This window comes from Polyergus mexicanus, unplaced genomic scaffold, assembly GCF_030449975.1.
Source record: "Polyergus mexicanus isolate NDT 795.1 unplaced genomic scaffold, iyPolMexi1.0 SCAF_1, whole genome shotgun sequence".
Taxonomy (NCBI): domain Eukaryota; kingdom Metazoa; phylum Arthropoda; class Insecta; order Hymenoptera; family Formicidae; genus Polyergus; species Polyergus mexicanus.
Window position 1 is genome coordinate 5,838,936 of NW_027223321.1, and position 26,653 is coordinate 5,865,588.

The window sequence follows — 26,653 nt, forward strand, 5'->3', positions numbered from 1 at the left end:
TAAATTCGATTTTATCTCTTTTTTTTTTTATTTTCTTTCTTCCAGTTTTATGAATAGTAGATGATGCGTGCGATATTTATAGTAGTCGAGATTTATGCAATATATGTGAATCAATTCGGCAATTACGAATATAATGCGAGATATAAATGAGGCATTCAACATGCGTTTGAACGCTCAAGCGATATTAATTACGACTGTGCTATGAATCGCGATAAATAGGAGGTAATTGCGACAAATATTGCACGTGAGTAACGAACAACGAGCAAAATCAATTTATTATGGCACGTTAATAATATATTATAACACCGTAAAATAAGATAGCAAGATTAAAAAATATAATCTTATTATCGTTCTAAAAAATTTAGCAGATAGAGAATATAAAAAAAAGTCGCGTTTCAACAGATTAATCGTGTATTATCATTAATCTTAACATTCGATAATTTTCTCCTTTCTTTTAAACAGGAACGAATGTTTATTTGATTATCTGAAAATGAAGACTGATAGCAACTTGCTGCTGTATCGACAAATATCGATAATTTAATAAAATACAAAATATTGTAATAGAGATTTTTAATAAAATACGAAATATCGTAATAGAAATTCACACAAAACAAGATTCAAGGTAAGAGAGATAATTTGTTCGATCATCATGGTAGTTACGTATAAATTGAACGGATATACAATGATGACTGATAAAGCAACTTATTTTCATCCTCTCTTCCTCTTTGTCTATTTATAGCATTTTATCCTTTATACATGCGCTGCATATGTATCCTTATTGTTCATCAAATTTCTCTCTCTCTCTCTCTCTCTCTCTCTCTCTCTATGCAGGTTCTCTTTCACACTTATTCTCATTCTTCTTTAGTGCGCATATTCGCCCCTCTTCCCCCTACTTGGACATTTCCCGACTCTCATACAATACGCGTAAGCGTATTATTTTCTCCTTCTTCCACAATACATATCATCGTATCTCTGTCAATCGTGCATATATTATCTCTCTCGGGGCCACTTTCCATCCCTTCCAGATGAGCCGGTCACTCGAAGTATAAATGACGCAGCGCGGGCATGTATCGCCAAAGTTTTCACGCTGCTCGATCATGACACGTCGTAGTTCCCCTTCTCTCATTCAGATATATGCCTATCTGGCCTTCGTCACGATCGCAATCGGCCAAGGTGAGTCGCAAACAATAGACAAGACGACGCGATCGATTATTATGGGAGTGTGTTTCTCGAATATTGTATTCGCCGTAATCGTGAAGCAAGGATCAAAAAAATTTTTTTTTTTTTTTTTTTTCATTCGGTATTTTGATGTGACTTTGGGATACAGCATGTGTATTGAAATTAACAAATTTATAATTGAGATCGAATTAGAACAATATAAAATATAAATATTGTAGTAATTTTTTTTTTTTTTTCCATGAAAAAACAGAAAAGTGGCAAAATTGTTGGATAAAGAGTAACACGATTTTTATTAAATGTTGCATTTATAAGACACATTTTATCACGTCACCAAAACATTCTTGCATTCTAACAATAAAGACAAAGGGTTATACATAAAAAAAATATATATATTAGGTGTACAACTTTGCTTCCGCCGTTTTTTTCCCCAAATTCGAGGCTTTATTGTAAAAAACTGCTTATACATTTTGAAATTGCTTGTTGAGTCACTCCCAATGATCGTGCCAATTCTTTTTGACTTTGACTCGAGTCTTCATTAAGTAATGCCTCCAATTCTACATCTTCGAAAACCTTCTCTCTTCCACCGCTATGCCGGTCTTCGACGTGAAAATCACCGTTCTTGAAGCATTGAAATCACTCACGACACGTTCTTTCACTAATAGCGGCTTCACCATAAGTATTTGAGAGCATTCGATGACCCTCAGCCGCAAATTTCTTCATATTGAAGCAGAAAATTAAAACCTCCCGCAAATGACGAGAATTTGGCTCGTAAACTGACATTTTCAATCGAGAATAACTTTATGATGCGGACGCAAATCGACTAATGTTTCTATGGGGTTATGTTGACAGATGCCCAAGTTTATTGCATGACGTCTATGATCTATTTATTTCGACCACTACTTACCGCTAAAGCCATCTATAGGAAAACGGCGGAAGCAAAGTTGTACACCTAATATATATATAACGTAATAATCTCTTCATTAAGTAATCTGTCAATTAAAAATTTATCTTTTATTCTATTTATCTTTGCGAGATTTGTAGAGATGCTTCCGGCGTTTTTTCACAGATATCAATCCAATTTGTTAATTAATCGCGCGAACTTTTGACTTGATGAATAATTCTACTCGTTTTATAATTTTGTCGTATCCAAAATTAATTTCTCGCTACATGAAATTGTTTCACGTTGTTGCAATTTTAAGCACGCGGAGCAGATTAATAATCATTCGCTCTTATCTGGATAATTATTTTTCGTCAAAACTCTCTTGGTCCTTTCTTTTCTTCGAAAAGACAAGTGCGATAAAACGAAATGTCCCGGTCCATTGGCGTATTACGAGGCGCTCGGTTGCCAACCCGTGTACGAAAAAGAGGAAGGTTGCTGCGCGACAAGATACAACTGTGATCATCTGGAAGAGAGATCCAAGACCAAGTGTTACGTCAACGGTAAAGTGTACAAGATCGGGGAATCCCTCAAAGAGGAGGATGCGAATCCATGTGACGTCGGCTGCACTTGCAGAAGTGGATATGATGAAATGTAAGTACGATTTAACATTTTCCTTAATTGTTTTGAGTATTAGAGTATTTTACGATCGTTAAGTTTTCACTTATTTAAAACTACGTTACTTTTTTGAACAGTGCTGCATTTACATGCGCCATTGTGGATTGCTTCTTTGGGTCTGTAAAACCTGGTTGCTATAGAAAACGTTCTCCGTTACATTGTTGTCCCGGAGAGGAAATCTGTCGTGAGTATAGCTTTTTACGAAGGCTTTAAATTTTTTATATATTTATTTGCGACAGTTGTTAATTATGTATGCGATTATTACTTGAAAAATTGCATGCATACATATGAAAATATTATTATTAAAAGATAGCGAATTTAATTTTACACCATTTATTCTTCTCCAAGTATACGCGATTGAAATAATAATTAATAAAAATTCGCAATGTATATGTGTATATATATTTTATATCTTAAAGTGTCGAATGCCGTTTTACCACTACCTTTTTCTTTTTTAAAGATGACATTTGACATTAAAAATGTAATAATTTTTTCATTACCATTTGATTATTATATAATAGAACCTCGATATATATATATTTATGCATGTGTGTGTGTGTGTGTGTGTGTGTGTGTGTGTGTGTGTGTGTGTGTGTGTGTGTGTGAACTGTATTATTCAGAAAGTTATAAAATAAAATTTGTTTTAGTTTAATCAAATTTTACAAGTTACATACATCAATTCATTTGTTACGAGTACACTTCCATCGTAAAGTATACCCCACACGTAATATGTACATAAAAATATTTACGTCACAGCTGAAAGTCCCGAAGGAAGGCCTACCTGTAATGTAAACGGAAAGATATATAAAGATGGGGAATACTTCGATGTAGAAAATGATCCAGAATTAAACTGCGTGTGCCAAGAGGGATATAAAGGTAAATTTACAACGTGTACATTTGTCGTGTGTCATTTAAAATTGACACATTTAAATATCATAGAAACGAAGCATTTTATAAAGAAATGTTTTAGACAGAAGCTGTTTGCCTTTGTGGGGGGAAAAGAGAATAGGATTATTTATAATTTAATTCGATGAACGTTTCGAAGATCGACTTAATTTTTTTTAAACGGAGACCCCTCTCTTTTATTGCATATTCTTGTAGCCCCCCTTTTTTAAGACCTTTCCAAAGCACTATAATAAAGTATTTTTTTTTTTTTCCATTAAATATTTTTCGTATCCGAGTGCTTTGTGTCGAACTAAAAATTTTTTTAGGGGAAAATATCGAGCCTTTCTGCGCGAGACCTAAACGTTCATATTGCAGTCCCGATTTTCGTGATGCGAGCAACATTTTTAATAAGTGCGCTCCGGTTTATTATTCTAATCAACCGCCACAGACAAGTTGCAGCGTATCTTCGAGATGTCGTAAGTTCACGACACGATCTTATTCGAATAATATTATTTCTTTCTTTATTTCTTTTATTTTTTTTTTAGAAAACAGTAATGATACTATTATTCACAACGAGGATAATTCGAAGTCTGCTGACGGAATCCTTAATGGTATGTCTTATATTCATTATTACAAGTAAGATAGTGGCATGGAATGATTCTTGACAGTCGTTTACTATTCTCTCATTAATTTCATCAATCATTCATCGGCTCGAAAGGTGTGAAGATTTATATCTCGCACGTGTCTCATTGTATAAAATATAAATGATGCATCGATATGCAATTGAACGTTTAAGCGACACTAATTACGATTGTGCTTCAAATGGCATGAAATGAGAGTTAATTGCGAGAAATGTTGCACGCGGGTAACGAGAAGCAACACGCGAATCAATTTCCGTTCTATAAAATGATCGTTAATTTAATCATCGTTATGAGTTTACAAAGCATAGGAATTTATGCATTATGAACGCGCCATTAGTATTTTTGTAACGCTCTTGACATTATAATAAATTTATAAGTTTATTTTATTTATTTATATTTTTTTTTTCTTTCCTTCTCTCTTTTAAGATATAAAATTTTCTGACGAATCAGCTGTAATTTTATACAGCCCCAATATGACGTGTAGCTCGAAAAGAATTATACTCTCTTAGAATATGTGTGTTTTATTATATAAGGCGTACAATTATATAATTATATAACCCGGATTCTCTTTCTTTCAGACAAGGACGTTTGTTATTTCGGTAACATGACCATGTACGTCGGTGATGAATTGAGTCAAGCTACAGATTATAGCTCCGTGTGTGTTAAGTGCGTTTGCGAGGTACCGCCAGTACCCACCTGTCAACGTTTGCCGGATAATGAGTGCGATGTCACAAAGCATCCGTCGTTCAATAATTTTTAATTCTTCGAAATCTCTGATAAAATAAAATCACTTGCGTAACTGGACTCAGAATTGTATACTGAACTGATGCGTGAAAAAAAAAAAAAAAAAAAAGAAATCTTCCTTCACATATAAAAAATGTAATACAATTTTTATGCACTTTGCTGATATTGTACAAGTATAATTTTATTTGCAAAAAAAGTGGATTAAATCATTTCTCTCTTCTCATTTTCATAATTATAAGCAATCTCAAGAATCGACTACTTTAACATGATTTGTAGAACGAGGTCACAACGTTTCTGAATCTTTCAAAATATACACATACTTATATTTTACTTTATTATTAATAAACTTTAAAGTTATTAAAATTAATTTTAAAGTCTATTAATAAATTACGATACGATTGATATTCGCGCGTCTCCGACAAGATCTTTAATTTTTGTTCTACTCTTCTCGCAATTATCAATTTTGTTATGTGATATTTATAAATGAAAAAAAAATTATTAAATCATTGATCACGCGTATATTATTTCGCTCAACGATATCAATATCATTGACATTGACACTTACATTGTTCCATCGATGTAATTCCATATGACTAATATATTTATCATCATATGAACTCTCACATTTGTAAAAATAAAAATATCGTACTGGAAGCTTTATCATAGTGCGATATTATGGTTTTTTTTTTTTTTTTTTTTTTTTACCAATACAATGTTACGTTCGTTAGAATTATTCAGCCGATAATTTCCGCGGTCGTAATTTTGCGATTACCACAAATGTGAATGCTCTTGCTGTAATAATCGGTTTGCGCACTCGACGAACCAATTCTCATTTCAGATATCGTCTGGTAGTAGCACGCATCCGCGAGCGAGAATAAACTTAGCGACAGAGTCGTTTACACAACTCCGCCAAACGTTTAGCAATTTCTCATTTGAACTCCTAAGTGGTTTTACCGTCGACGCTTCGCAAGCTACCTCACACCGACATCACGGGTTTATTATACGCGATTCGCGATTTATCGTACTGCGGAAATTTTTTGTTTCAAATTTAATTTCCTATAAGACCCTGAAGTTTCATTATCCTGACCTGGAACATTCTACATACAGGATAGGGCATTTATATTGAGACACCTAAATATCTAAAAAATAAAGCAAGATAGAAAAAGAAATGTTTCAGACAAAAGTTGTTCGGTTCTGAGGGAGTCGTAAGATGGTGCCATTAGTTTGACATTGGGTGGAGGCGCTTCGGAGATTTCAATGTCAATCTTGTTTTATTTTTTTTTTTTACACCAATTGATATCTCTCATTTTTTTGAACTTAAAATATTAAAGTGACATTATTGCAAAATAATTTTATGAGATATTTCATAGTTTATGTAAAATTATGTCGAAGTAAAGTAATAAAATAAAGTATAAAATATCTCGTAAGCTATTAAACTTTTGGCCATCATACCCCTATAACTTTTTATGCAAAATATTGCAAGGAATCGATTTGTGTAAAAAAAACTGGTTTTGTTTTTTCTAATGAAAAAGAAACAGTTGAAAAAAAAAAAACAAATTTTTTTTTTCATCTGTTTCTTTTTTATTAGAAAAAACAAAACCAGTTTTTTTTTTATATCTCTAAAACGGAACTATCCAATACATCTTCCAATGACGAGATTAATAATTATTACTGTGATATTTTTTTTTATAATGAATATTAAGCAGCCGCTTCTAATAGTTGTATAATAAAAGACTATAAAAAAAAATCTTTTAAGATTGAAAGAGAGATATTCCGATGTCGCATTTATTTCACTTATTATGACTTTCATTCCGCAATTTGAAAGATGTAAGAATTTCTAATTAATTACGATTAATACGCGAATGTGATTAATATTGTACTTCCTAAATAACTTTACTTGTCAAAACCAACGGCAGACTGAAAATCTTGATCCAGATAATAGGAGAAATATCTTCTCCTAGCAACTCGACAGACGTGATTCCCATTGATCGAGAGACAAAACGCCGGATCGTACGCCGAGCACGCGCTGCAAACTTACTGTAAACGACCTCTGGGGATGACAATAAATCGGCTATATTAAGTTCCGCTTAAGGTACGGTCGCCGGAGTTACCGGAAGTAGGCGGCGACGGTCTTGAGAGTACCGGTGAAATATGAAGGGTAGTATGAAAGAAGCGTCGGGCGCGTTTCCGGAAGTTGTATCGTCAAGATTGCTCAATAAGGGATCTGTTGGAAAATCATCGCGCGACAACTGTCGGTCGCTGTGAATTTTGAATTGTGCTAACAATAAGCGCCCTGTGACAATTCTGTGATATAATTAAGAAATAATTTACAGGATGTCTAATAAGAAGATATAAAATTCGAAAGCTTGAATGAAAAATTATTTTTCATTCGAACGCATTATCGGATTTCTATGTTCGTCGTATTATCGTTTAATTCTTATTAAGAAACATTTTATCTTGAAAGAAACTTAATTTCAAATGTAATTGTCAAGATATTTAATATTGGAGATCAGAAAAGAGTCTGTGGGTTGAATATACATATTTTACTGCTGGAACAATAATCATTAATTTGTGTAAAGATGTGAAGAAAAATAAATTTTATTAATTTTATAATTTCAATTTAATAATAATTAATTGTCAATTTAATAATAATCAATTGTTATATTATCCGGAAATACACGTAGTTGCGAAATTAATTATTCAAACGATACCATCGATGGATAACTTTCTGACAAGTGTAAATATCTAAGATAGTGAGACAAATTAGTATTATTCGAAGACGATCTTCGCACCCGCATGAACTTGGCCCGCATGTCAAGCGAACTGATTAGCTGATGGATCGCCCGACTCTATCGGGACAATTGAGAATATACCGACAGTAGAGAGACGGGTTCGACTGAATCCGGACAATGTAAGTCCTACAATCTGCTGGAACTAATCCCGCCATTGTCGTGCTAAATTTCTATACGAGATGCAGTTTGACGTAGTTCGCTGTACTTAGTTGATTGCAATGTATATATATATATATATATATATATATATATATATATATATATATATATATATATATACATATAGACCATATCGGGTATTTTAGGTAACATAATATTGCCGTTTAATTTGTCCTTTTAAGAATTCGAGAGAATAATCGTCGTCGAAAGTTTATACAGCATGTCCCCAATTTAAATGGCTAAACTTCAAGAGCGTGTAGGGGACCGAAAAAGTAAGACGAGAAGTCCTTTAGAGATTTGTTGGTTTTTGCTCCATTTAAAAAAAAATCGCAAATTCAATCTCTCATTGTCAATCGCTCTCTCGAGTTGATTGGCACCGAATAAACTTTCTGTTTCAAGGTTCCTTACATACGTAAACACTTGATGTTATCCTTTACGGTGCCAATCAATTCAAGAGAGCAATAAAGGGACCGAATCATAGATGCGGTGCACCAAATATCACTAGAACAATGTCTAGCTGCGATTAATGAGGTCAGTGCTAGATGTAATGCCTGCATTGCTACAAGAGGACAACATTTTGAACAATATCTGCATTAAATAGATGATAACATAAATAGAATGTAAATAAATAAGTAAAAGAACGAAAACTTGTTTTGTTTCTTTTTTTGTGATTTTCTCCAAAATGGAGCAAAAACGAGCAAATCTCTAAAGGACTTTCTATCTTAGCTTTTCGGTCCCCTACACGCTCCTAAAGTGTTGCCATTTAAATTGGGGATACCCTGTATATTCGATCAAACGCGTGAATATCCCGGTTTGATCAGTATTATAAATCGTATAAGATTTCTTTTTCAGTATTATGAAACTTTCAAGATTTTTTTTTGTTTAACAAAATTGCTTCGTGGCCAAAGCATCTCGAAATAATTCAACAGTATGGCGGTGAGCAGGAAAAAGCTGAACAATTTTTCGATTTATATTAGCATGACGTAGTTAACGCTTATCTATTCTACTCGTCCCTGGCGGGCTTCTCGAAGCGGAATTAATCAAAAAAGTCATCGATAAAAAATTACAGAGGAGAGGAGAAATTAAGGGACCACATACGATCAGCCTGGTGGCTGCGTCGAAATTTAATTAATCCCCGCATAAGAAAAGACTTTCTCTTCCGTATTCCGCCGACTGCAAGCTTTTAGCATCGAAGGTAAAGTAAGACAAATGTTCCTCTGGCGTGATGAAAAAAATGTCTCGGTGGAAAATATTAGCTACGGGGGGGAAAAAAAAACACGATAAGTTAAAAAAGGCTTAATTCATGCGTCGAATTAATACCCCGGGAAGAAGCTATCGTTATAATTTAAAGTTGCACATAATGTGCAGGGTCGCGGAATCCTTCCCCCAATGAACAGCAATATTTTTGAAAATGTTTTAAAAAATTTTTTAAAAACATTTTTATAAACATTAAAATAATAAGTTAAATCCACTTTTTAATCATTACAAAATGTTTATATTAACATTTGCTATTTCAAAGGAATATTTCATGTAAAATAAATAATTAATAATCAATATACATATAATAATTAATAATTAATAAACGTTGAATAAAAATTATTTTTACAATTAATTCTACAAATTAATGAGAGATAAAAACATTTTAAATATATTTAAAAAATCTTGTCTACTTATTGGGCAATAAGCTTTTTTTTCTTCATAAAATCTGTTCGGTCTATTTATTTGCAATTATATTTTCTAATAATCACAAATATTATTTAACGTCTTTCGCGCTTGGGAAAGCTCTCATTTTCTAGCCACGTGTAAAAGCAAGTCTGTCGAGTCTGAAAAGCGCGGAAAAACTCGCGCATCCGCCAGAGCTGCGGGCTGGCCAATGCATCCATAATTCATGCAGCAACGGCTGCAATGGCGGTCTCTCGCATAAACTAACCCGGATACTAATTTCCCCGAGCTGCTACCTTGCTTGCGTCGCGCTGCGTGCTCGTTAAAAGAGAGAGAGAGAGAGAGAGAGAGAGAGAGAGAGAGAGAGAGAGAGAGAGGGAGAGAGAAGCAGAAAGAGCGAGCTTGGATGCCGCGAGATGCAATTATGATAAACCCGGAGGTACCCCTCTTCCGAGAGCTTTTCAGGGCACGATCTGCGAGTTGGCGGGAATAAATCAGGAGCGCGCGTAGAACCGACCGACTCGCGTTCATCTGTTCCGCTTTCCGGTTGTTGTGTGTGACACGTGCCTCTGTGATTCCGCTACCCTCCCGTTAAGCTTCGAGAGAGGCTTCAAGGGGTTTGTTGCGATCGATCCTGCGAGACGAATGGCGGGCTGTTAAGCTTGTTGGGCCAATCGAGCATGGCGGGAGACGATGTTGGTGTCGCTGCGTTATTAATTTACTCCGCCGTAATTCCCGATTCGTTCGATTAAGATCTCCGAGCGCTGTTCGGTCATATTTATGGCCGATCGTTAACGCCGATAGGCTGGGGAGCAATGTCTCGCGGTTAATGAATTGATACGAATAATCCCAGCTGGATAAATACTGAGAGCTTACGTTTATCCTCAGTTAGAATTGAAATTTTTCATAAATTCTCGGATTAGTCACATTTATTATCTACAGTTTTAATTATAAAATATATATCATAATTTTGGGGCGATGAGTGGCTTAGAGCGTTGAGTCGCGGGCTGACAAGTGCCACGTCCCAGGTTCGATTCCGCTCGGATCTCATCCCACCATATACCTCTTTATAGAAGAGAAGGAGGAATGACAGAGAAGGATAAAAGGAGGGGAATAGGAAGGAAACAAAAAGAGGGTTAGGAGTTTAGGAACAAGGGAGAAGAGCGAAAAGAGAAAAGAGAAAAGATAGGAAAGCTATGTGTGTGTAGAAGTGTTAAAGATAAGAGCATAAGGATGAAGAAGGAAAGGGGGAGCGTAAGGAGCAAAGGGGAAGAGCAAGAGAGAGGGAAAAGGAAAGCGGTGTAGTAAAGCGTTGTGTAAAGCGTTAGGTTAGGTGTAGGAGCGTTAGTTGTAAGAGCGGAAATGTCAGAAAATGAAATAGATTTGGAGATTTGTAAAGTGTAAGAGTATAAAATTGCAACCCCATTGGGGAGTCGATAAAGACATACATACATACATATATCGTAATTTTTTTGTGACATGATGTAATTCTGATTTTTTTTAATTTTATTTTTAATTTTTTTTTTAATTTTTCTACTGACTAAACATTTCTCATCTTAATAAACGAGAATTATATAAAAATTGTCAAAGGAAAAATTTATCTCGCGCACATTTAAATAATAAATAATAAAAAATAATATTCAAATATATGCGCTGTCAAAGAGAGAGACACTGTTCTGCATAAATTAAATTCAAAAGTGCCGGGATTTATAAATTGCGAGAGCGTAATTTTTATCTCTGGAAATCGATGACAGGCATGGGCAAGAGCGATGGTAAAATTTGCAAAATTAACGAACGGTGGAGCTTAGCAAAGTGATTATAACATAACTTTAATAACTGTTTTGCTTGCCGCTAGAGTGAAACTTTTTCGAGCAGCCCCATGTATACGGCTAAGAAAAACGACGAAGAGCTTACGACAATATTGCGATTGCAAATATTTCTCTTCCACGTCGAGTTCTGATAAATTTCGCAAATGACGGACGATTCGCGTCGCGAATATAACTCCTCTTGTTCTCTCATTTTTATCAAATACCTGTTTTGCTAGAGAATTTGCAAGCTTTCCTCGATTAACTATCAGCGCTAGAAAAAAACGACTTATCTCTGCATTAAAAAATTATGCTCGCGACGGAAGCATCGTGAGACGGAGAGAGAGAGAGAGAGGGGGGAGGGGAAGAGAAAAAGAGAGAGAGAGAGGATATTATAATTGCATTACAACATCGCTTCCCATCCCGTCATAACACTCTACGCTGTAAATGTAAACTTCGTGAAACATCATTCCGAAATAATAAACGCATTACCCGCACGTCCCCTTATTTATTTATTTTCGCCCAACGATCTTTTATAAGCGGGCAGTATTTTATTCCGTTATTAAGAGCTGTCGTCGTGTCCACGAGCTATTTTATCAGATTAATTTTTTTCTCACCCTCAAATTTTCCCCGACGAACGCTTTGACGGATTAAAAGTTGAAATAAAAGTTCTAGCTCCCTCCCCCCCCCGTCCCACCCTCCTCCTCCTCCCATCCCTCCCGCCTGCTACTTCGGCGCTTTCATCCGACAAATTACTTTTACGTTTCGCCCTGGCCTCGTCCGTTCTATCCCACGGAAAAGCGACGCAAAAATACGGAAGGGACGAATGAATTCTGAACAGTTTTTCTCATTATCAATGAAATTCATCGAAATTTTTAATGCTTGTTAGCATGAACGGATGTATCTGCGCTCTTAGAACAAATGTAAAATCGTTTTCAAGCATGTTTATCTCTCTCGAGTAACATTAAAGTTAAAAAGATACATACATATATATATACAGGGTGGCCCCGAACATTTCAGCCAGACTTTGAGATCTTATAGGAAATTTAATTTTGAACAAAAAATTTCCTATAAACGTGGGTCGGAAAATGCTTTCTTAAAAAGTTATCGCTCAAAAATCGCTCTGAAATCATGATTATTTTACACATTTTTTCAAATATCATGGAAAATGTGCGTCTTCTCGACAAAAAGTCCCGAGACAAAAGTTGTAGAAAATTAAATTATCTTTCAAATGAGATCAAAATTATTGTTGTACGTTTCATAGATTTTGATATAATCAGTTTCAAACGTACAAAAAGTGCTTCTGTTACTTATTGTTAGATCGATTAAAGTTGAATCAGGAGAAAATCCGTAAAGCGATTAAATCGATCATTACTCGATGCCGAAAGTGTATTGGAGCTAGAGGGGGGGGGGGCGGGGGACATTTTGAGAACAGTTAGTTTTTTCACGTCTTTATTCATTTTCTATTATTACGTGTTATTTTAGTTTAAAAAAATTTATTTTATTTTCATAAAGGAAAAAGATTATTTTTTATTTTTATCGTTTTTTTTTCAATATTATAAAGTTTCATTTTCCTTTCATTTCATTTTCTTTTCACCTTTTGCTCTTCCTTTGCATCAGAGGTTTATGAGCGATAACTTCTTAAGGAAGGAATTTTTCGACTCATGTTTACAGGAAATTTTTTGTTTAGAATTAAATTTCCTATAAGATCTCAAAGTCTGGCTGAAACGTGGGCCACCCTGTATAAACAGGGTGTCTCACAACCTACAATATTTTAATAGCGTATTTTAGAGGAAAAGATCTTAATAGAAGAATATTGAGGCTACAATAGTTTTTGAGTTATAAATGATCAAAGTTTGCCAATAATATTGCATAGAATTCGCGCCCTCGGGCTCGTAACTACATTTACACACGTACTGATCTGTCATCCGTTATTGCTGACAAATAAAATAAATAAATTGATACTCACAAAACTTTTCCGCGTGATGAAAACAAAAATAAACTTTCTTAAATGCGTGAAAATATTAAGTTTATATTTCTATTTAAATATAATAATTAATTAATCATTTAAATTGTTATGTAAAAAAAAAATTAAATATTTTACATACAACATTTATAATTCGTTAAATATTCGTTAATATCAGCTGACCGCCGTATATATGGTATTCATATACATAAGAAACAATGAAATCAGCTGTGCAGTAAAAATCAATATTACCTAATTTGTAAAATCAATAACGGATGACAGATCGATACGCGTGTATGTGTACGAATCCGAGCGCGATATCATTGGCAAACTTTGATCCTTTATAATTCAAAAACTATCGCAGCCTCAAAATTTTTGTATTAGAATTTTTTACTTTATTTTATCTCTAGAATACATTATTAAAGTATTGTACGGAGATTGTGAGACATCCTGTACATATGTACCAATTATTCATCTGGCTCAATTATTATTTTAATTAGTGACCTTTCACGTTGCGTCAATAATTCTAATGAGCAAAGTTATGTCGAAAATTCTCGTGAAATAATGCGGTCTGTATTTGCGTTATGGGAATGTGTTTGGAAATTTTATTTGGTCGAGAAATTGATTGATAATAGAGAGCGCGAATTAATATTCGATTAGCGAATAATATGCGATGCAATATTTGCATATAAAAGATTTTTCAACGTATGAGTTATTCATGATTCGCCGCGCAATATTTTTAATAATGCAGAACCGAAATAAAATTCCCAATTGAAATAAACAATATATAACGGTTAGTTAAAATCCTAAATGGGTTCTCCGTCTCATGAATAGATTATGGATAGGAGTTGTATTCCATCCAGCGTGAAAAATCGACCAAAGTTGTAACGCAAATGGGACCGATATATCGTGAAGAATATTAAACGATGATTGATCGTTTTCATACAAGATTATGTCGTAATCGAACTATCTATAAAGTACGCTCGTCCAAATCATAACGCTTCGAGGCCGTTATAATAATTTACCATCGACGATCTCCCACACGCGCAACGGACTATAATATTTGATTACTATCTATTAATTATGACTGGTAGAGGAAGGACGAGAGAGAGAGAGTAGAAATGTTTCACGGTTCTCTAGGCGGAGATCGATATCAACGCGGTGCGTCATTACGATAATGCCGGTTTATGGGATCATTAATTATGAGAGCGTCACCACCACATAGCGTCTCGTAATGTCCCGTACCTGCTTCTGCGCTCTTGCTCATGAGAGATTGGTCAGCAAAGTTTGCAAAACTAGCAGCCATCTGGATCTCATCGCTTTCAAAGTTCGCCAAAGCAGTCGGCAGTGGGAGGCGGGATTTGTGATCGCACGAAGAAAAGCGTCCATCTCGCCGTCAGTAACGGCTTTTGCAAGCTTTTACCGGCGCGAGACGTTCGCACAGATACGCCTTCGACTTTTAAGGATGTATGTGTCATATGTCAAAACATTGACAAAAGCATGAAAATTTCGTAGACTGTTCTAATATTTCTTCTGTGTAAAACCTGAGCACAATACCCATACAGCACTGAAGCTTGCAACAACATTACTGCAACATTGTAATATTGCATATTGCAGTTTAATGTTGCAGAAATATTGCAAAGACATTATTTTACAAAATAACTTTAGCAATGTTACAGCAACATTCCGAAAATATTACAAAAAAAGTATTCAATAATCGCTAGTTCATGCGTTTACCATTATGCGGCGCATGTTGCACTATCTATTCCGCGTTTAATTTTTAGTCATGATGATTATATAAAATTTACAAAGAGCGGCTAGTAAGATTAAAAAGATATAATAACTATTTTTGTTAATTTAAGTCGTATGATATGACCCCAATACAGGGGCTCAGACATTGGACTAAGAATTCTTTTAATAGTTTCCGTTCTTATATAAAATCAAAAATTTGATAATAATTTTCTAATATGCAAGATACTTCAGATTTTAATAAATAAATTTTGAGATTATATAAAGACAAGAGAGATGTGAAAAAACTCGTATGCGTAAATTCACCACAATCTTTTTGCATCCGGATATCTGAATATTTCGGATACAAAGAAATTGTGAATTTACACAATTGCAAATTGCATTTTTTCTTATTTCTCTTAAATATTCTCTGTCACTGAAGGAAATCGAATGTGTACTGAAAAATTTACATTTTATAACTTCGTTATTATTATAATACAGAAAATCTATATACACGCTAGATCCTGACTCTTATAGGCCTAATTTCTTATTATTTTTTTCATATGTTAAGGATATTATATCGATAAATATAACATAAAGCATTATTGCATATATATTATATTGCTATGTTGCTGCAATATTATATTGCAATATTTCTGTAGGCGGACATTTTACTGTTGCTGCAATATCATAACAACGTTGCAGGAACATTTCGCAATGTTTCTGCAATGTTGCAATCTTGCAGAGAAATGTTGCTGCAATGTTATTGCAATCTTGCGGTGCTGTATGGGTACTCTCAAGAAAGTTTGGAAATTATTTAAGTTTAAAGTTGGCATTGATTCTTATAGAAAATCGCGTATTGTAATACTTATTGACTTTGACAAGGAATAAACATTGCCAACGAAACGAAAATTTTCACATATATTAAGAGAACTTTAATAAGTATTTGTGCAAGACTTAATTTAGATCCACTTGTTCATTTAAAAATAATTTACTAAAAATTGTAGAAAATTATTATTCTTCTCTCTTCCTTTTTCTGCAAATTACTCTTTTTTTTCTTTGTTTCTTGCAGTTGATTTCAGGAGGTATTCACGATCAAAAGTCTTTGTCATAAATTAGGAAAAATATTAATTACAATTATATTCTTTTACAATGACGTTAAAAACCATATTATTTTGTGATACTTTGATTCTTTTTATAATCCGGATTTATTTATTTAATTTTTTAAACAGCATAAATGTAAGTATTATGTTTCAAAATCATCCTTAATAACTCGATGTATACAAGGTGGTGTTTCTACTTTTTCATATTATATCAATTAGTCATCCAAGATGCTTTTGATTTAAAGGACGTGAATGAGAAAATGTTTCGATACGCATTCTTTAAAATTCTTATTTTCTGAAATTTTCTCATTAAACTCTACTATGCAAAGCGTTATAATAACTTTATAAATAGATTTTAAGTATATAAAAATTCCTTGGAAACGTGTGTCGCGAAAAAGAAATTGCATACTTGTTTACCGTTGTTTCTAAAAACAGCAACGAAAAGCTCGATGCTATTTTTGTTACGCTTCTGGGATCGATGGAATGCATCCTTGCTAGCTTTCGTGGAGCTTTCAGCGAGACGATTCGATTCAAGTTATGTAAATATCTTTCGTCGTAGAATTGAATTATTTCGTGAATAAATCGTAAAAGAAGAAAGTGAAAAATATAAGTACATAAAAAAAAAGAAAATGCAACAAATCAAACTTCAAAACTATAAAAGATCATGACATAATGTAAGGTGAATTACTAAAGATATATTACAGGCTAATATTTCTGAAACTGAATGAGATATGAAATTTTTATTTTCCAATAACTATTTGGTATTTTGAGAAATTAATTCACACAATGCCCGCTTCGATACCAAACAGACAGCTGGAAAATAAAAATTTTATGTCTCGTTCAGTTTCAGAAATATTAGCCTGTAACATCTCTAGTAATTCATCCTAAATAAGTTACTTATATACTTGGTGTTTATTTATTATAAAATAAAAATTTTTCGCTTACCGATCGATGGTGTACAACAGCAGAGTTGAAGAAGATACATTGAAGATACGTTGATCTATAATATACAAATATAAGATTCAAATTATAACAGAGGCCCAAATAATAATTATTTTAAAAGATTATTATAAGAATTATTATAAGAAATTATTATTATGAGTATTGAGTATAATACTCGATATGTACAACAATAAGCGAGTCTTTTGCTTCCTCATAGAGGAAGTTCTGTTTTCGTGACAAAATTTTTTCTTTTCGTGTTTTTTATGCCAATGTGTTTAGAATGTTTCAAAACGTCGAAAAATCATATTCCTAAAAAAATGTCTGTATGTATGTATATATGTATGTGTGTATGTACGCAATATATTGTACAACCTCTAACTTCCGCAATTTTTGAGATATCGGGTTAAATTTTTTTTACACGGATAGAGTATCGTTCAAGGATGGTTGGTATTGAATTTGGCGAGAATCGATGAAAAGGTTCATTTTTTATAAAATTTTTAATTTTTTGAGAAATGTCTGTATACGTCGTAACTTTCGCAAATTTTGAGATATCGGGTTAAATTTTTTTCAGATGGATAAAGCATTATTAAAGGATAGTTGCTGCTGTATTTCGTGAGTATCGATGAAAGAGTTCATTTTTTATAAAATTTTGAATTTTTTGAAAAATGTCTGTACGCGCTGTAACTTTCGGAAATTTGAGATATCGGATTAAATTTTTTTACACGAATAGAGTATTATTGAAGGATGGTTGCCGCTGAATTTCGTAAGTATCGGTGGAAGGGTTTATTTTTTATAAAATTTTGAATTTTTTGAAAAATGTCTGTACGCGCTGTAACTTTCGGAAAATTTGAGATATTGGATTAAACTTTTTTAGATGGATAAAGTATTATTAAAGGATAGTTGCTGCTGTACTTCGTGAGTATCGATGAAAGAGTTCATTTTTTATAAAATTTTGAATTTTTTGAAAAATGTCTGTACGCGCTGTAACTTTCGGCAAATTTGAGATATCGGATTAAATTTTTTTACACGAATAGAGTATTATTGAAGGATGGTTGCCGCTGAATTTCGTGAGTATCGATGAAAGAGTTCATTTTTTATAAAATTTTGAATTTTTTGAAAAATGTCTGTACGCGCTGTAACTTTCGGAAATTTGAGATATCGGATTAAATTTTTTTACACGAATAGAGTATTATTGAAGGATGGTTGACGCTGAATTTCGTGAGTATCGGTGAAAGGGTTTATTTTTTACAAAATTTTGAATTTTTTGAGAGATGTCTGTACGCGCTGTAATTTTCGGAAAATTTGAGATATCGGATTAAACTTTTTTAGATGGATAAAGTATTATTAAAGGATAGTTGCTGCTGTATTTCGTGAGTATCGGTGAAAGAGTTCATTTTTTATAAAATTTTGAATTTTTTGAAAAATGTCTGTACGCGCTGTAACTTTCGGAAATTTGAGATATCGGATTAAATTTTTTTACACGAATAGAGTATTATTGAAGGATGGTTGCCGCTGAATTTCGTGAGTATCGGTGAAAGGGTTTATTTTTTACAAAATTTTGAATTTTTTGAGAGATGTCTGTACGCGCTGTAATTTTCGGAAAATTTGAGATATCGGATTAAACTTTTTTAGATGGATAAAGTATTATTAAAGGATAGTTGCTGCTGTATTTCGTGAGTATCGATGAAAGAGTTCATTTTTTATAAAATTTTGAATTTTTTGAAAAATGTCTGTACGCGCTGTAACTTTCGAAAATTTGAGATATCGGATTAAATTTTTTTACACGAATAGAGTATTATTGAAGAATGGTTGCCGCTGAATTTCGCAAGGTCAATTGTTTTTATGCACTTGCGATATTTTTTCATAAAACATAAAATATCTTTCTTTCATTTTGTCTCTTTCTTTTTAAATGAGATATAGCTGTTGTGTCTTTCGCAGCGAATGAGATAAATAATGTGACAGCATTTCTGTCGGAAACGACTTTTCGTATATGTCGTAAAATGCGTGCATTCGGTTACAGTATCCGAGATATAAAGGTCTTATGCGCGCTATATGCAATTTATAACGACGAGAGTGCACATCGGATGTATATATATATATTTTATATGGAAAATATAATATAAAAATATGAGCTTCCTTTCCAGCCGTCGATGCAATTTTTATTGCCTTGCAAACATTCGAGCTTTCGCATGTTTCTAGAAACCATACAATATTATATAGCTCTCGCACACATATATCCAAACAGTGTACTCATCTCGTTCATACTTATTCTCATCAATATAAAATTTATGAAAGCCCTCGCGCTTTGTTTCAGAAAAATATTTTCCCTTTTAATATTCATTGCGTTATTTTGCAGAGAGGAGGAAGGTAGATGCGCGCGCGACGACTCTAGACTCGTCGCTGGAAATTTCCTTTTCGAAAAGTCCGCGTCGACGCGCGATGCATTTTGCCGAATATTTTCCGAATACGTCCCTTGAAGATATAGCGCCTTTGTTACGGTCGACGGTGGCGGCGGAGAGGTTTCGAGCACACCTCGGGGCTGTTTTTCCGGTCGAGATTTCACAGGCCGAGCTGCATATCCTCGAAGCAAGGATTTCGTTGTTTGCACGCACGACAATGGCTTGCCACTCGCTGAGGCGCCCCCTTTCGTATCTCCCTCTGTACCGACTTAGAACGGCGAGCTTGTCGTAAGCTCGCTCGAGGCCTTCTTTCGCCTCGGCGAGAAAGCCGAAAGAGAGATTGTACCTTCGAGGCTTCGCCGTTCCATTCTTGCGAGATACGTCGAAAGCTATGTAAATGTAAATTAGGTGGTCTTCTCATGGGCGCGGCTCCGATCCCTCTCTCTTCTCATTCCCATTTGTGTTTACGTCACGTTATTGCCTTTCGGTCGAGGGTTTTCCCCGAAGATGTATCTAATATCGCGCGATCACTGAACTCGTCCTTGGATCTCTCTATCCACCCTACTTCGATTTTTTTTTTCCATGTATACGATTTTCGATATTTTATTCAGATATAAAATGAACGACTCAATGATTAGAAATATATGAAATTAGATAATCGATGAATCTCGAATCTATATGTGCGTCTGTACCGATTCATTTACCCCAAATGTGCGTCAATAGCATGCGAAAGGGTAATTTTGCAAGCGCCCTATACCTAACCCTCGTCGCAAGAGCAACCCTTTCTATCGTCGGCTCAAATCTACAATTCCGCTGTTCATCCTCTCCTCCCCCTCCCCACCCTCCCGCCATCAACCCTAGCGCTGTAGATTACTTAACCCTACGTTTCGCGCATGATCGATGACTCTCGCCATCGGAATTGACAAGTGCTCGTCCGGTTGACACACGGTCGATCGGCGAGCACGTTATTAAACCACTGTTCGCGTACGGACGCAATCCTAATATCGGCAGAGTGCACAATTTGCCGTGGGCAAATAGATCCTGTAGATCAGTCTGGTGAATCATCGACTATATTGCCGATAATAATGCGATCGCGAAAATTAGACTGACTCTCATTCAACTGGATCCCGGCAATTATATCCGACTGCGGCACGTTCATTATCGTAATGAACGTACGTTTATACGATTCTTGCATTTCGAGCAAAAAATATTTCCCCCATACAATACACCGCGATAAACGTGGGGTATGGGGTAACGCGCCGATTGTATTGCAAAGTCGAATTTAAAACGCTGAGGATGTGTGTGTGAAAATATTGACAAAAGCATGAAAATTTCGCAGATTCTTCTACTATTTCTTCTGAATATCTGTGCAAAATCTGAGCACAATTTTTTTAACGGTTTGCATATTATTAAAATTTAAAATTAGTATTGATTCATAGGGAAAATCGTGCATTGTAATATATTTATTGATAAATTTGACAAAGAAAAAACATTGCCGACGAAATAAAAATTTTCATACATCTTAAGAAAACTCTGTAATAAGTATTTGTGCAAAACTTGATTTAGATCCACTTACTCGTTTAAAATTATTATTATTTACTAAAAATTGTAGAAAAATATTATCTCTCTCTCTCTTTCTTTAAATTACTCGGTTTTTTTTTGTTTCTTGCAGTTGATTTCAGGAGATATTTATGATGAAAAGTTTTTGTTGTAATAAATTAGGAAAAATTTTAATTACAACCTAACTCGTATTATTTTGTAATATTGGGTTGAGTAAAAAGTTATTGCGTATTTTTGGTATGTTTTTCAAAGTCATTTATTTATATAAAGAACAAAGATCAATCGATGATATATTTTCCGTTTTGTTCGATGACCTTTTGCCATCTTTCGGTGAGCTTCATAATTCCCCGTTCGTAGAAGGACCTGTCTTTATTGGCGAAAAACTGAACAAGATGCTGATTTACCGCCTCATCTAAATTTAACGTTATTTCACGCAAGGAGTTTTGAAGAGAGCGAAACAAGTGGAAGTCTGACGGCGCAAGATCAGGCGAGTATGCTGGATGGGGCAACACATTCCATCCAATAATTTTTGACGGGTCGCCAAAAATGTGTGTCGCGTTGTCGTGATGGAACACAACTCCTTTACGATTGATGAGCTCCGGACGTTTCTGGATGACAGATTCGTTCAAACTGTCCAATCGCCAACAGTACACATCCGAATTGATTGTTCGGTTCCTTGGTAGGAGCTCAAAAAACACCACACCCTTCCAATCCCACCACACTGAGAGCATAACCTTCCTCTGATGGAGTTCTGCTTTTAAAGTCGTTTGAGGTGAATCATCACGTCGGGACCAAGACCGTTTGCGTTCCACATTGTTGTAAACAATCCACTTCTCATCACCAGTTATCATTCGTTTCAAAAAAAGATCGTTTTCTTCACGTTTCATGAGCATATCGCAGATGTTTATACGCGCCGTCAAATGAACTTCTTTGAGTTCATGAGGAATCCAAATATCGAGTTTGCTTACGTATCCCAGCTTCTTTAGGTGGACGTGAACACTTTTTTGACTGATCTTCAATGTTTCTGCAATCTCTCGTGTCGTGTAACGTGGGTTTGACTTGATCAATGCCTTTATTTTGTCGTCATCAACCTCGGTGGACCTTCCTGACCGAGGAGCATCTTTGAGATCAAAATCACCAGCGCGGAATTTCTTGAACCAGTTTTGACACTGACGTTCTTGTAGAGCATCGTCACCGTAAACTTTACGCAATTTTCACAAACTTGACGCGCGTTCTTCCCTTTACGGAAGTAAAACAGTAAAATATGGCGAAAATGCACAGTTTGGTCTTCCATCTTCAACTTGTTGTAAAATCTCCAAAACTCAACCAAATAGCTCAATTTTTTTTTAGAATGAAGCTTAAACCGTTAGCTGTTAAACGATATATGACAAACATATGTGTGAATGACTCTAGTACTGCCAAAACTGAACTAATGCCATCTGTTGCAAAAATACGCAATGACTTTTTGCTCAACCCAATTTTTACTTATTAATTTTTTTTATAATCCGGATTTATTTATTTGATTTTTCAAACAATATAAACGTAAGAAATATATATATATATATTTTTTTTTTAATTTTTGACAGATTTTTGCTACTTTTGATTGTACAATCAAAATATTCTTAATACAATTAACACGGATTAGAATTGTCAAATAACATTAAGGTAATCGAATTCTTTATTTCATAATTAATATGGAAAATCCGGTCGTAGAATCGATATAAGATATTAAGTATGCATCACACATGTCATTTTTGAAAACTTGAGATGTCAAATTAAAAAAAAAAAAAAAAAAAAAAAAACTGGCGGTTTGATTGACGAGATGTAATAGCCTTGAGTAATTGCACTTTGTGCAATTTAGCGAATGGTGAGTGTGAAATGAATTGACGTTCATATATATTGAAAGCATTATTTGCTCGCACGTCAAATATACGCGAATAGTTTCCCGTATAGGATATTCTCTTCAATGCAAAAGCTTTCAAATGCAGAATACGAGAGATAATAATTCATATAAATGGTAATAATTATAAATTGTTTGTTTACAATGGGTACGGAATTACGTTGTTAAATTTCCGTGATTTTATGAATTCATTTGAAATTACGAACAATCTGTAGGATAGGCAAAGTTCACATTTTTAACCGTTGGCTTTATTCTGCAATTTTATTCCCGACAGCTTAGTTTTTCGAATAATTACTCTGTTCCAAATTTTATCCGCGAATATTACCTTTTTCCTTCTCTCCACTCTTTGCGTTATCTATGCAACACGTTATACCTCGCAACTTAACTAGCCACTAGCAAATTCAATGGCCGGCTTATCGTAAATTTCTTTGGCTATCGCGCGAGAAATGCCTTGTTACGAATTGCGCGTTTCATATTGTAAGTAAAAAAAAAAAAAAAAAGATTTGAATCATTTATTTGTGCGTGAATGTGCACGATTAACTTTGTGTGTTTTATCATCGTATATATTACACAATAATTATAGAATAATTATAGAATAATTATAGAATAATTATACGATAATTATACAATAATTATACAATATCATCTATACTATACTAATATCAAAAGCGCGATATTGGCAAAATCAAACTACAGCTTTAAAAAATCAACATTTGTTTCAACAATTTAGAAAAAAATTCATAATTAGAATAATCCATTCGATTGATTAAAAAATGCTGTTTATCTTAAGAAAATCGTTTAAAATTCATGACATAAGGCACATGGATAATTGAATTAAAATTTATATAAATTTATAAAATTTACATAAAATAGGATATACGTGCGTCTCATACATATTTTAATCTCTCTGAAGAAAATTTTATTTTACGTCTCTTATAATTTTATCTCCCTTATAAATTAATATCGTGCGCTAGAGCTAAATTTCATTCTAAATTTTCGTACGTTATACCCAACGTTTTCGTGCGGCTCTTGGAAAAAGTTACGAAACAACAATCGATACCCCACCCCCCTCCCCCTTATCGCGTCTTCTTTATTATCTCGGCGCACCAGGATGCAGCTGTTTGTTTTCGGTTTCTTTCGCGTTGATCGCGGGGGTGCAACAAGTGTTACGTTGCTCGTGCCTCGAGGCAAACGAGCGAGATGGAGAGCCGCAAATCTACGAATAAATTCCTTGCTCGCCGATCACACACGTTGCTGTTGCTCGGAATTGATATCTACGGTCCGTATTTCAGGATTAACTACCCGGGCCGCGTGTCATTTGCGTCAAGCTGCGCTTTAAGCCGGTTTTACAAATGCTTCAACATAAAATTAAAAAAAAAATATAAAAAAGGAAAAGCTCGCGAGCGCGCGCGCACACACACACACACACACACACACACACACCGCGTGCACGGATAGACGCTTTATTAAAAGTACCCGCCATCTCGGCAAACGACGTTATTTGACGTTTACCCGAGCTTTTATAAGCTGCCATTTGACTTTCGCCGCGATGAAATTACGGTCCCTTTGTCATTGCTGCCCGATTCATAAAGAGCGAGGGAACGGAGTTAATGACATGTAAAAGAGAACATTTTTATTATTCTCCGTAATATGAGTAATATTACGGGTAATATGAATCTATATTCTTCATTTTTCTTGCACCTTTAGAGGCGTGAGAAAAAAAATTTAAGGTTAGGGAGAATTTTACTTTTTTTCAGTAACATTCAGAGGTCGTTCAAAATTTTGTCAACGTTACATTAATATTAATTGACGTTAAATTGGCATTAGTTTGATAAAAACGGGAAAGCGGAGAAGAGAAATACGGAGATGGCAAAAAAATATAGACGACGATCCCGACAAATTGAGAATCAAGATACATAGTGGCAATACGCAAGATAATACGAGATAATGTATTCTCGCGTTAAACGTAGTTTCCCTACCGCAGATCTGCAACAATATAAATCACAATCCCCGTGACGTTTCTCGAACAGCATCGATTGGGACTTTTAGTCCGTCGCAATATAAAACTATCTCCGTAAATCAAGCGCACGTCGTCCAAACCCCACGTTTCGCTCGATATCACGCTCGCGACATTTTGCATCGTTAGCACGAGCGGATACGCGCGCGAAAAAAAAAAAAGAAAATATCTCTCCCCTCGAATGGCACGTACTCAACGAACGCAATTTTCTTTTGTTTCCAGGCAGACCTATCCTGCAGGAACACGAAGCAGACCGTGGGCGCGATTTACACGCGCACGAATTTCGTGACGTTGAAATACGTCACCGACGCCTGGGGCACCAACTCAAATGGCTTCCGCCTCGTCATCACGGCCGTCAAAGATCCGAGTGAGTATATGTCGATGCGAGTCGTTGACTTATTCGCAAGTCAATCGACTTGCTATACGACATCTACATATGCAGATTAGTATGCGAAGTACTAAAGATATTTGGCTGTACGATAGTAGTGAAAAATTGTCAATATTAAAAAAGGAATATATTTTTTTAGTCTATACTGTTTGAAAAATCTAATAAATAAATCCGGATTATAAAAAGAATTAAAGTATTAGAAAATAATATGTTTTTTCATGCCTTCGTAAAAGAAAATGATTGTAATTAATATTTTTCCTAATTTACGACAAAAACTTTTGATCGCGAATACCTTGAAATCAATTGCGTGAAAAAAAAAACGAGTAATTTATATTAGAGAGATAGAAAGATTATCGAAAACTGAATATTTTACGAAATATTTTATTTTTTATATCAAAATATGTCAGATTAAAATATAAAATAACTCAAAAAGTACTTAATAAAAATATACTTTATTATAGTGTTTCGGAAAGCTCTCGATGTCAGCTACAAGAATACTGAATAAAAAATGGGAGTTTCCATTTAAGATTTTAAAGTTGACCTTCACATGACCTTCAAATGATTTTCCAAGGTCAAATCATTGTCACCATCTTATGGCCCCCTCGAAACCAAACAACTTTTGTCTGAAACATTTTTCTCTTCCGGGCTTGGTTTTTGAGATATTTGCCTGAGGAGATTAAAATGGGACATCCTGTATATCGGTATAAAATTGCGACTAGATTTTTCATAAAAGTTCCACTATCCAATGTGATCAGATAATTCCCACTTTTTAATTTTCAACACGATTTGCAGCAGCTGAAACTAATCACTGTGAAATTTATCCATTGAAGCGTATGCTCTTGATATTTGAGAGACATATTTCCGAGATAGAGATCGTACTCGTCCCCGAGAATGGAAATGTCGAAGATCTTTCGCTATTCTCATTATTTTTCCTCGCGATCGCTTTTGCTTCAGTGATTCTTTAATCCGCCTTTTAAATTGTATCGCGGTCGTCGCGACCGACTCGAGAGAGATCCAAGTTTATCATTCAATCGCTTTTATTCATTAGCCCTCAAGCTATTAAATTTGCCTTTCAAATACAGTTTCTTTAAAGCGCCATGTCAATTCCTCCTCGTGTTTGCAATCGTATTCTCTTTGGTGGCGTTTAATGCACGATTTCGGAGCGCAGTCGCTTAACCGCACGATGAAACCCAGTTAACATTATAATGTTCTATTCGCGCGATGCTGT

General features: G+C 34.6%; 2 protein-coding genes across 3 annotated transcripts in view; both read left to right on the forward strand.

Annotated features, from left to right (window-relative positions):
* LOC138933430 (uncharacterized) overlaps nt 1–26,653 on the forward strand; it is a 217,818-nt gene that overhangs the window by 143,789 nt on the left and 47,376 nt on the right. For both annotated transcript variants that reach the window (XM_070296135.1, XM_070296144.1), the window contains exon 3: nt 25,260–25,404. In XM_070296135.1, coding sequence (XP_070152236.1) covers nt 25,260–25,404 — 145 coding nt within the window. The remainder of the gene's footprint in view (nt 1–25,259; nt 25,405–26,653) is intronic.
* LOC138933477 (kielin/chordin-like protein) lies at nt 1,035–5,295 on the forward strand. Its single transcript, XM_070296211.1, has 7 exons — nt 1,035–1,173; nt 2,467–2,710; nt 2,812–2,918; nt 3,491–3,610; nt 3,946–4,095; nt 4,165–4,230; nt 4,839–5,295. The coding sequence occupies exons 1-7, from the start codon at nt 1,050–1,052 to the stop codon at nt 5,018–5,020; spliced, it is 993 nt and encodes a 330-aa protein (XP_070152312.1). The 5' UTR covers nt 1,035–1,049; the 3' UTR covers nt 5,021–5,295.

Excerpts from the sequence above, each read along its gene's own strand:
- LOC138933477 (XM_070296211.1), top strand. The coding sequence starts at position 1,050 with ATGACGCAGCGCGGGCATGTATCGCCAAAGTTTTCACGCTGCTCGATC. Across the intron at positions 1,174-2,466 it reads CACGATCGCAATCGGCCAAG|ACAAGTGCGATAAAACGAAA; the intron begins GTGAGTCGCAAA and ends TTCTTCGAAAAG. Across the intron at positions 2,711-2,811 it reads AGAAGTGGATATGATGAAAT|TGCTGCATTTACATGCGCCA; the intron begins GTAAGTACGATT and ends TTTTTTGAACAG.